Below are 12,086 nucleotides of genomic sequence, written 5' to 3' on the forward strand. Positions count from 1 at the left end.
TTTATGGTGTGAGAGATGGATAGGCCTTTTCTCTTGACCAGCTCTGGAGTATGAAGCATGAAGTTGAAGTGAACAATACGTTTCAAAGGGTGATATAAATACAGTGGGGAACAGTTCTGGTGCACAAGAATGCTTGTTTGAAAAGAGGAGAGAGAGGTTTTTATACCTCATCTCTTTGAAGATTTGATTTGAATCATATTTAATATTTCTATCCCTCATGTTCACTTAATTCATTTTACAACTCTCTGGACACCTACAGCAGCTAGAATGGACTGCTTTCTAGAGTCATATTCAACACTTGTACTGATATAGGTGCTGTTTTCATAAGCGACTTGTGTGTGTTTCGTAAAATATGCTTTATTTTAAAATTAGGGCTTCCTGTTGCAGCTGTTCCAGGAGCTCTGAGTCCTCTGGCTATTCCAAATGCTGCTGCTGCAGCTGCAGCTGCTGCTGCTGGCCGTGTGGGAATGCCTGGAGTCTCAGCTGGTGGCAATACAGTTCTCTTGGTTAGCAATTTAAACGAAGAGGTCAGTGAAATAATTTGACACTGTTTTTTCCCCTCTTTACCCATACTTCATTGGTCATCATTTTATTTCTTTGCATTTGGCCTCTTATGTTTGGATTTTAAGCTCATGGTATTTTTGCTGTTATATTTATTACCTTACTACTCTCCCTAATTTTGATAATTTAATTTTGAAATCTTTGTTAAATACTTTTGTTTTCTGAGGTAGCTAATGACTTAAAATGTGCTTTGATAGTTGGCTACCTGTTTATTCTTAAAGTATGGTAACTATTGCATGTTTGACATTTGAATTGAAAGTTTTCTGTTTTATTTTGCAATTATGATCATTTAAACTAGAATTCCTGTTTTGTTTTTTTCTAATTGTTTGCTGCTTCATTTCATGCTTGTATCTCACATTGTAAGGTCTTAATTTATGTGAACTACTCTAACACATTTTTCTTTAAAGGTTCTCCCAAAGATCTTGACGAAGCTCTTCCAGTCTCTCTTAGTAATTTTTTTCATTGCAGTTTCTCATTTGTCTAAAAATAATAAGGAAAAATTGACAAAGCACTTTCACCTTAACTGTATCTTTCTTGCTAACTTTGAAATCTAAAGGAGTTTGTTTGGTTATGCATCTTTACCGTCCTTTATTTTTATTTTGATGGCTGTGAAAGCTGGTATGAAATGTGGGAAGTTTGTTTCAGTCTAGCTGTTCCATTTTTAACTGGCCTCTGTCACTAGAAATCATTAAGCTTATTTTATCATCTGATACTATTTTGTCATCCACAGTCTTGCATGCTAAAATGTTTGAGGTCAGAGTGCCATTTTGGAAGATTATTTTGCCTGCATTTCATAACCAGCCATGCTTATGCAGTTGAAGTTTAAATTTCAAAATTTCTATTGCATGCTTTTTTATTTATTTTCGTGTTGATGAAATGCTGTAGTTTACTCTTGATATGAATGTACTTTACCCATATTTGTCTTGGGTGACTACATTTTACTCAGTTTTTCTTGTACAGTACATAAACCAACCATTTTCTGACCAAATTCCTGCATTTCCTATGTACTGACCTATATTTTATTTTTTTGTTCCCCACTTATTTTTTTTTCTTCTGCATTGCTGTTTCCCCCTCCCCATTTCATCCTTTTCCCTTTGTGTTCAACTTCCCTTTCCTTGTCTTTGCCCAAATTCCCATGCCCCTCCCCATTTTACCCTTTTCTCCTCGTCTTTGTCTACGTTCCCTGTCTTCATTCCCTATGTTCATGCTTCTGTGCTTGAACAAAATGTTCCTCGGACCAACTTGCCCCAATTAACCGCCTTGAAACCATGATCCATGACCACCTCACCATTCTGCGGGAACCACCCTTCGTTATGGATGATCTGTTCATCTCCGCTCTTCCTCGACTCTTCTCTCTTCTTGTCTTACGCTGCTTGCTCTTCTCTCCTTCTAAAGATGGTTACGCCCCAAAGTCTGTTTACCCTCTTCGGTATGTTATTGTTAGCACTATACTTTTATTATTGATTTGATTTTGTTCTGTTTTGGTTTTTTTTGTTGGTTTTGTTTTGTTTCACCTTAATTCTTATTTGTAGCTAGCACTTTGGCTTAAAATTGAGTAGTAAATCTTTTGCTGTTTTTCTTTTGCTGTTTAAAACTCTCCATAGACACAGATTTTCTTTTAATGCATGCTAATATATTTTGCATGGTCTTTAATTTAATATCACTCACATAGCTTTGAGGGTTTATCAGAAATTCTTTTCAAAACTCACTATTCAAAATCTTTATCTCCTTTATTCATTTGTGAGAGTGTTGAGTCTGAGCGAGTGATCTTGTTGCTGTCTGAATGTTCCATTGGTATGTGAAAATATGTAACTTAGTTGACTGGCTTTAAAATAAACTTTTTCTTTTGGGTTACCTTTGACTTTGAAAAGGTGTTTATGGTGATGTGCAGCGTGTGAAGATTTTATACAATAAGAAAGACAGTGCTCTTATACAGATGGCTGATGGAAACCAGTCGCAGCTGGGTAAGATTAGATTTCTATTTATATTCCCAAAAAATTAAGCTATGTAAAATGAGGTGAACTGAGGGTGTTTACATCTGAAAGTTCTTGTATCGTAGTTACTGACAAGGTCTGAAATCTTATTACATCTACATGTATTTCAAAAGCTTGACAGTGTAGAATAATTCAAAAGTTGAAACTGGCTTTCCAAATCCTCATGTACTCTGCAGAGATAGTTTTCAATTAGTCCTCTAGCACACTGACTGATTTTCTTGTGGTTTTTTTTCTTGTTTGAAGGGCTGTGTATAATGTGTCACATGCTACTGAAAAGCAATACTACATTGAGAAACCTGTTGTCTCTTTCAGCTATGAGCCATCTTAATGGACAAAAAATGTATGGGAAGATAATTCGTGTTACCCTTTCTAAACATCAAACAGTTCAACTACCTCGAGAGGGTCTTGATGATCAAGGGCTGACTAAAGATTTTGGTAATTCACCTCTGCATCGTTTCAAGAAACCTGGTTCAAAAAACTTTCAGAATATATTCCCTCCGTCTGCAACGCTTCATCTATCCAATATTCCGTGAGTTTTGCCTGTCAGAAAGCCTGGGGTATTTTGTGTTAATCATAACACAGTGAATTAATTTCTGATTCTGCTTGTTTTTTATCTGTAGACCGTCAGTAGCAGAAGAGGATTTACGCACACTGTTTGCTAACACTGGAGGCACTGTGAAAGCATTTAAATTTTTTCAGTAAGTAATTTTTCTGTACGAAGTTTTAACAAAAGACAGACTAATTGCATTTTTTCCTGTGTGTCTTAAGTGCTAGGGCATAGCAAACATTAGGAACAACTCCTGTAGTGTTCGAGTTCCTAACGCCATTATTTTGTTTCAGAAGAGATCACAAGATGGCACTTCTTCAGATGTCAACAGTAGAGGAAGCTATTCAGGCTTTGATTGATCTTCACAATTACAATCTTGGAGAAAATCACCACCTGAGAGTTTCTTTCTCTAAGTCAACTATTTAAAAAGGCAGATTGAAAATGAGGGTGTATTGCATTGTTTGGTGTTGTCACCTATTGACTGTTCCGGAGAGTGGGGACCAGAGTTTGTCTTCTATTTTTGGATTTTCTTTCTGTTTTCCATGCTGTTATCATTCCTTGGTTGTTTAAAAAATAAGAAAAAAAAATTAAGAGCAGTGATACTAACTGCTGTTGTCCAACTGTTGTTTAGATGAACCATCACTTTGTTTAAAAGATTTCAAGTTAATACCACAGTTTTTCAACTTAGTTGACATACGTGCCTTATAAAGGAAAGCGAGTAATGCTGGAATTGCGTAACTAGTGAAAGCGAATTTGGTTGTGTGGGGCACATTGTTACATGATAATTTGAATATGTTTAGGCAGGGGTGTGTAAAAAGGTTAAGCTTTTGTTTCTCCTGCTTGGAATTGATTTCTTTATCTGCTGGCTTGTCACTTAATTTTCTTTTTATTTGGTAAGATACATTGTACTGAAAGAGTAAAACATTGCTATTTGATTTTGCTACTTTTTGCTTTATGCTTTTTTTTTTTTAAAAAAAAAAAAAAAAAGAAGGCCTTTAGTATTTTATAATTCTGGTCTAGATTCAGTTATGAATGTAGGCATTTGTTACAATTACCAAGGTGCAGAATATTAATTTCTTAAAGGACAAGAAGTGACTTCTGTGACTTTGAGCCCTATGTGGAAAGCATTGTGGAATCTTAACCTTTTTGTACACACTCTTGTGGGATGTATCATATAAATGTCAGCACTAAGTAATGTCTTGTTTGTGGCTGAATATTTTTTGTAGATGTTTTTGAAGTTGACATGACTTATGTGCATTTAAATATATATTGCCATCTTTAGTTTGTAATTAAGATATGGAATATGGTTGTGGATTTCTGAGCATGTACAGACTGGTCAAGCTAGTTCAGGAAATGGTGCATGTTTTTTTCAATGATAAAGAAAGTTCGCTGCAAAAAAACACTTGCAGGAAATTTTGTGGCAGTTTTTTAAAACTGACAACCAGGTGGGACCAAAGTTTATGTGCCTTTAGTCTTAATTTACCTTGCATTGTAATATTCAGTTTTAATAAATCTCTTCAAAATATTTTATATTTAGAAATTAATCTGACTTTACTATAAACATTGCTCAGAATCTACAGATCCAGTTAATTTGAAAGCAGTTCTCTGTCAGTCTGAACTGTTACCTTGATTCTGTTTAAATGACCAATACTTTTTGAAATTGATGTACTTAGTTTCAAGATTCATAGATTCTGTTATCTATGTAGAGAAAATGGTCATGTATATTTTCTATTAGTTGAGTTTTTACATCTTTAGAATTGTAAAATTCAGTATAGTTTGAAAGTGGCACAATTAAAAATTAATTTTCTAACAAAGTTGGGAGGTTTGACGGTTGTTTAATTTCATTTTGTGTGTACTCTGCTTACCTCTGTAGCATGCTCAATAAACACTTCTGTAGCTCTGTATTCACCTTTTCTGTCTTTCTCTGCTGCTTTCTCTCTCTTCCTCCTCCTCTTTGTTTTTCACTTCTACTGTGCTTCTTAATTCATGTTTATTCTCTGCCAGGGTGGGAAAAGCATAGTAATTAATAATGCGATGGCTTTTAGCCATAAATCTGATGCTGTGAAAAATACCAGATCTTTCAGAAAGATAGTGACCCTTTTGCAGGTGTATGCAAACAAATTAAACATTTCCCACCCTGTTATAACCTATTGCTTTAAAGACATAACTTTTATTGTAGTTTGTTAGCTTTCTTTTTCTATCTTTTCAGTTTTTAAGCAGATGTACGCACTAATAGGTCTCAGGTTTGCCATGCTCTCTTGCTGCAATTTCATTTTTCATTTTTTGTCTGCTAAAAAATTCCTACTAATCATACAGTATAAGTATACTCATGGGATGAAATAACAAGGTTGGTAGCTTAGTGGACCATGTGTTTCTAGATCATGATATTTCAACCCTTTAGAGACATGGGTACAAGTGAATGTAAAAGCAGTTCGGGCACTTTAATAGTGTTTCAGTGTGCTATTTTGGGTTGTCATTCTTTTTTGTTTCATGTGGTTGTTTTTCTCAACTAAAAATAGGATTAAAATTTTTGCACAGCCCCCTGTTAAGAGTGAGTGTGCAATTTGGAAGCATTACAGAGGCAAAAAGCTGTTACACTTTTCAATTCAAAGCATTTTTTTCTGTCACTTCTCCAATACAACTGCTGTAGATTTATTGATGTCCGATTGCTTTGACCCGTTGCCTGGCTTTTGGGTTGGCTCTGAAATCATTAAATAGCTCTCAGCTATTTAAAAGTCACAGTATAACTAAGGGGGGCTTTCATTAGTCTTCACTGTGTGAAACAGAATGTATTAAGCTCTACCTGCTTTATCAGGGATACACCCAGGTTCTGAATTGTATTTCAGATACCACAGTGATCACCTGAAATACTGGTAAAATCAGGCTTGTCCATAAATTAAAGTTCTGAATCAAAATATCAAGCCTGAAACACCTACAGGTGTGAGTGCGACTGTCTCACAGCTGTCTTGAGCAGTACATGTGGAACTCATGAAGCTGTTCTCTCAGGTCTCATCTGTACAGTATGATGCTATATATGTGCTAAAATGTTTCATATTTCAGAGCATGGTCACATGTTTCATATAGAAATATGATCTGAAACTTAGAATTCTGTGGGTACTCTGAAAAATCTGTCTGCAGTACTTGAATGTTTTCAAATACAGAGTGGTGCTTTGTTTTGTTTCCTACTTTTGATAGTTATTTCCTTAAAATAGGTTTCTGTACTTCTTTTCTCAGATTAAAAAGTTCTGTGACAAAGGTCTCGAGAGAGAACAGATGTTGAATTTGATTTGATACAAATTCAGTAGTCTTTGTTCTTTTCATTCATATTTTTATTTGTATCAAAATTCGTTATGTGAAAAATTGAAAGCAATTATTGTCATGAAAATATGGAAGAGGTTTTTCTATGAATTCAGTGAATAAAACCACTGTTTCTTTGTTGATACTTAATCCTTAAAGGATATTGTTAAATATCTTCAGAAATGCAGCTTTTATATCCAAACTTTCCAAAGCATGTTGGTTCTTCATTTTATATGTTAATTTGTACGTTTTTATTGTAAAACATACACATGCAGTACGTATTTTTTTAAAGCTTCAGAATGTGAAAATGCAATGCATCGTTATTAAAATTATGGGTAAGGATTGTGAATAACTTAATCCATTCCATGGAATGGGTCTTTAGATTATTACTGGTGTTTTGCCATAATGTAGGCATATTGATAATTCAAACTCACTCTCAGGTTTTTAAAAAATGTTTTTTTGACATTGAGAGAAAGCGATTACAGATTTTCTTCACAAATTGTTTGGTTTTTGACAATGGAACAATGAAATTGATTAGGTCATGTCCAAAAGCGTTAGTCAGGAAATATCCACTGGCAAATACAGCACACAGATGAAGTAAAATAAAACTTGATAGTATTCTGACTAACAATTGTGGTAATTCTAATACTTCTGAGTTAAGTGAATGTAATTTAAAATACTTGTATTTATTGTGATTCAGTGTTTTATTAACAGGCACCTTTGCCTTGCAGGAATAACAGCTCAAATGACTGTTTTGTAGATTGTTGTTTTAATGTTTTACAGTAATTTTGTTTCCTAAGCCTTCTTAGGAAGAAGTTCTCTTTGATTCATTGTAAGTTTCCTTATTTGTTATAGTGTGTCACAGCATGAGAGCAATGATACTGATGTTTATCTTCAGAATTTAAGGCACTGTGATTTCATAATGTAGTTTACTCCAGATGATTTGTTTAATTCTATGCTTAGAGAAGTGGTTCTGGTAGAACACAAGAAAAATGCATGGAGGATGTTTCTGTACAAACAGGTATGTAAATCAACTAGTCCATCTCAAGAAATTGTTTTTCTGGTATTAAATGCTCTATATTGAGTTTCTTTTTTTTCAATTGAGTTTGCTATGGGTGAGGCTGAAGTCTGTATGTTACCCTACTCCATTCTACATAATGGGGCAACCTGAAATTGAGTCTACGTTTCCTGAGGTGAACAAATTTTCTTTTAAATAATTTGGCAAAGTGTCCCATCTCCTGTAACCCTTGCTTGTGCAGAGAAGACAATATAGTTTATGAATGTGGCTGAGATTGTATTTGAAGATATTTCCTTAAAGGTTTTCCCAGGTCTTGGTCGTGTTATACCTCCAATACTTCTTACCTGACTTTGTTGTAAGAGGCAGCTGCATTGTGCTGGTGCACTTCTCATCCATGCAGGTTGGTTCCTGCCTGGCTGAGGAGTTGTATGCAACATTAATGAAACTTTTAAAATTTCCTTTAATGTAAGATTTGATGTGGAATTATCTAATCTGAGTCTTGTGAGCTTCACGCACCTTTGCAGCACGTCTCCATGTGAATACACACATGCATACGCACAGAAACACACAGAGCAATGTGATTTCGTCCTGATGGCTTACAAAAGGAAACTGGTGAATTCCTGTCCTGCTTCACTTCTCAAAGTGCCCTTTTTATTCCTTGTAGCTTTCTCAGTAGGCTGTAATTTCTTCCAAATTTAGCTTGTTGATGGAGAAGTATGTTGCTTTGTTTCTCCTTTCAGTGTTTGCCACGTGTTGTGTTGAAAATGTGTATTCTTTCTTGATCAGTTCTGCACACAGGCAGTAAAGAAAAAGCAACTTTTCTGTGTCTTGGAAAACATGAATTAAATGTGGATTGGCTTAGACATCACTCTGAGAATTTAGCTTAAAATAGCAGTCCTATTATTGCAGAGTTCTGCATGTTACATGAATTCTGTTCCACTTTCTTAAGGAAATGACACTTACCTACTCACTGTGTCGTGTTCCCTAAACTCACTGCTCTGCTTGCTACTCATGCTCCTACTGGGCAGCTTTCTGTCAGCAAGATGGTCTCAACTGTCTTGCCGTTTCTGTGTTTCAACCATTAGCTGGCTTGTAAGATGTTCTTACTTTCACTGCTGTGGGAAAGGAAATGAAAAAACAGCTGCTTCTTCCTGTGTTGGCATGTGTCTGTAAGTGGTGGCAGCCTGTGACGTAGAAAATACGGCAGGACCTGGGGCTGTTGGGTGGAATACCTGGGAAAATTGGAGGAAGAGTGCATTGCAGGTAGAGTTGCTGGACACAAGAGAGGAGGGAGTTTCTGTATGTGTGTGTTCCCTTTGTGCATAAATACCTCAAAAACATTGATAAGGAGAGAATATTTCACAATTTTTGTTATTTTACTAAGAAGTTATGTCTGAACTATGTAAATAGCAGGTAGTTGCTGTAATTTATCCCTTTGTGCCAGTTACAAGCTGCTGGAGGTTACAATCACTGTAGATATTTGTTGATCTCCCTAGGCTGAGTCATCATGGCACCTAGAAGCTGGCAGAACTGAAAGCTCAAAACCACTGGTCATTGGATGGGTTCCATGTCTGCATGGTTTATGATGATTGGCACTGATAGCTTTCCAGAGGGCTGGATACCAGCACCTAATAAGATCTAGTAAGAGACTTCTTAAAACAGTCGTCAGATGTGACATGTTAGGAAACCATTTTTTGGATGGAAAAACTGTCTGCTTATAACATTCCGACTACCTGTACCCTATGGAACAATGCAGTGTTTCAGTATCCTTTGTTCTGACCCAAGCCACTTTGATTTCTTAATGCTGTGGGTTTACCTCTTGTAGCATCAACATCCTTTGAATGTTTTAAATGCAGCTGACTTCATGCTGGACTAGTCTGCTCTTCTCTGAAACAGGAGGGGTTTCTTGGCAGCTGCACTTGACAAGTACCAGTGGTGTACTGCATGTACTGAGTGGGGACACCAGCCCTGCTCTGCTTTAAAGCATTGACAGTCCTCAGGTAACAATTAACCACAGTACTACACCTATAAAATAGTCTCTTCAGCATGCTTTGCCTTGTAATCTGAACATGACCTTCAGGGGCTGGCTGTAAGGTTACTTGGGTGCATTTTTTGTAAGGTTATTTGGGTGCATTTTGTTACTTTGGGTGCATTTTGTATTTTCAATACAAACCAGCAAAATGCTGGTTTGTATTGAAAAGTGCCCTACTTCCTTCTCTCCTCCTCTGATTGTTCTTGTAGAAGGGTTTGCCTGGGATCGGTATCTTTCCCTGGTGATGCTGATTGAAAATAATCTGTTTCCCTGGTTTGGAGCAAATTCGGATAAACCTTAGCCATTTTTGGCATAGTTGTCTAACCTGTTTTTAAACTTTGAAAGCGGAGGTTGCACAACTGAAAATCTGTTAGAAGAAACTTTCTGACTTAAATTTCTTTTTGAAATTTATATTCATATGCGAGTGCCATATATAAATCAAATTCCTCTGTTACAAAGGTGAAGTTTAGATACATGTGGTTTAGTTACCTCTAAATGTATGGTTTATAGTAGATTACTTTTTTTTTTCCTCATAGGTGGCTCTATAAGGTTCATAACTTGCAAATTCAGTGACTTCTTGGACTTTCCTCCGTGTTCTTTGTCACCGTTCCAAGGCCTTAGCAAGTTGCATGATTTCAGAACTCCTAGGGTACGTGCTGTTGAGTGAAATGAGTGCTGTACTCTCTACTGACTCTCTGATGCCCTAGAAAAATCTGGATGCCCTCTGCTCTTTTTTGAGATAGTTTCCTTATTGAAAATCCTTACATCTTATTTAAATTTCAGCTTCATTTAACGTTTAGCAGTTGCTGGGATTCTGGTTAACCAACAACCTTCTACGACAGGAACTTTTCCACGTATTCATGTTATATTTTGAAATGTTTTAGAAACTATATTAAGCTCTGAAAATTCTTTATAATAGTAATTAAAAATTGGATGTTACACTTTCAGTAATACTTGATGTAGAATTCAATGAACTTTAAGTAGGATTAGAGTTTGGAACAACCAGTGTTTTCTGAGCAGGAAAAACTGAGTCTAGACTTCTGCCCTTTAGGAAGTTGTTTCTAGGCAACTGCTTCTGAATGCTGCTGTGTTCTCTTAGCAGATGTCTGTTCTGCTCTGCCAAAAGGAGAAAACGTTCGTCCAGATGTAGTGACTGAGTATGCAAGGGAAAGGAAGAAGAAAGAGTAATACAAATATTCAATTGTTGTACAAGAACTTCAGCTCTCCAGAGATTAAGCAGTACTGGAGGCCTTCCCCTTTGAAAGGTGACAGCACAGGTAGGGTGAGGAGGCTGAGATATGTGGTGTCTCCTCCTATGTCTCCCTACACATCTTTTTAAATAGTTTTTTTTTCTGTTTTCAAAAATGACTTGGAATTTTTAAAGTTATGCTTTAAGTTTTAAAGCTCATCAAGCAGCATTATGGAATCTAGCTGAGTATCATTACTGGGCTGAGCGATTCAGTTAAATGGAAGTTACCTAAATCACTGAACTTAGTTGTAACTTAGCAGACTGATTTTAATAGATTTTTGTATGGATTATTGAAAACTGTAAATACAACTATGATCTGGGTTGGTATGGTCTGTAGTACAGAATCTCAACAGAGCTTTGTAAATCTATTGAACAGATACCTGTGCACTGAGTTGCCATTCTGTCAGGTAGCTGAATGCCTCTTTTCCAGCATTCCGTTACTCAGAGGCGTTAGCTCCTTCCACTCCACAGAGCTGATGGTTTAATCTGCTTGGTTTATGTGAAGGTACCAAGCTCTTTACTGACTTCTTCGTTGTTCACCTGGGACCTTTATTTGGTAATTTTGTAAGTGTTAAAATGCCTTATGTATTAACATTTAACCTTCCTCTTTTGCAATCATTTTTAAGCAGTAAGAAACATGGTACAATTCAAATATTTTGAATGTCAGCTTTGTTCCAAATTTGATATTGCTGCTTGCATTTAGATGATAATCCTTGACACTGCCTCACTGCTATAACGAATTTCATTATTTTGGGCAGATAATAAAGTTATTTTATTATCCCAGGAAATAAGACATTGCTAAAACCTCTAAGAAACATGTAACAATCCTGATTCTTGCACAAACTATTTTAACGCTAATAAGACTTGGAGTTTTATGTCCACATGCTGAATATTTAAAGTTAATATAGGTTGTTTGCAAATAAAACTTTCCAGGCTCCTCCTGTAAATAAATGCAGTACGATGTGCTAATCTTTGGTGAGTCATATCCACACGAAGGTGGCAGATTGCTGTCACCTGGAACTTGCTAACATTGTTTTCAGAAAACGCTGATTCAGCAATTTTGAAAAGCGACTGGTGTGCGTCTTGCACTGGTGAAACTGAAGGTATTCTGGGTATTCCAGGTACACCTCTTGTGCTGCAAGAAGCACACTGGAGCTACCAACAGTATTCTTATCCTAAATTCAGAACACAGTAGTAGGAAGAAAGGGAACTGTCCCAGCCGAAGTAAGGGCAAATCTCAACTTTTAAATGCTTTATCATCCTTTATGGCAGAACTGGTGTGGATTTTAGATATTGGTAGAAATACTGGGTAGCTCTTGGCTTTAAGCAGATACCCACTGTTCACTGACCTAAATGCCCGTATGAGGCTGCTGAGTTTTTAGACACTA

At 36.3% G+C, this 12,086-nt stretch overlaps 1 protein-coding gene across 6 annotated transcripts in view; it reads left to right on the top strand.

Annotated features, from left to right (window-relative positions):
• PTBP2 (polypyrimidine tract binding protein 2) overlaps positions 1-7,449 on the top strand; it is a 48,552-nt gene extending 41,103 nt beyond the window's left edge. For 2 of the 6 annotated variants that reach the window (XM_048944889.1, XM_048944892.1), the window contains 6 exons: positions 388-527; positions 1,957-1,990; positions 2,433-2,525; positions 2,868-3,084; positions 3,176-3,253; positions 3,396-7,445. In XM_048944889.1, the coding sequence (XP_048800846.1) occupies positions 388-527; positions 1,957-1,990; positions 2,433-2,525; positions 2,868-3,084; positions 3,176-3,253; positions 3,396-3,528 (695 nt within the window). In that variant the 3' untranslated portion in view covers positions 3,529-7,445. Of the gene's footprint in view, positions 1-372; positions 528-1,956; positions 1,991-2,432; positions 2,526-2,867; positions 3,085-3,175; positions 3,254-3,395 lie in introns of all 6 variants that reach the window. The other 4 variants (XM_048944891.1, XM_048944887.1, XM_048944888.1 and 1 more) reach the window with 4 other exon arrangements.
• Positions 7,450-12,086: the final 4,637 nt, after the last annotated feature.

The sequence above is a fragment of the Lagopus muta genome, chromosome 5 (genome assembly GCF_023343835.1).
Source record: "Lagopus muta isolate bLagMut1 chromosome 5, bLagMut1 primary, whole genome shotgun sequence".
NCBI classification, from domain to species: domain Eukaryota; kingdom Metazoa; phylum Chordata; class Aves; order Galliformes; family Phasianidae; genus Lagopus; species Lagopus muta.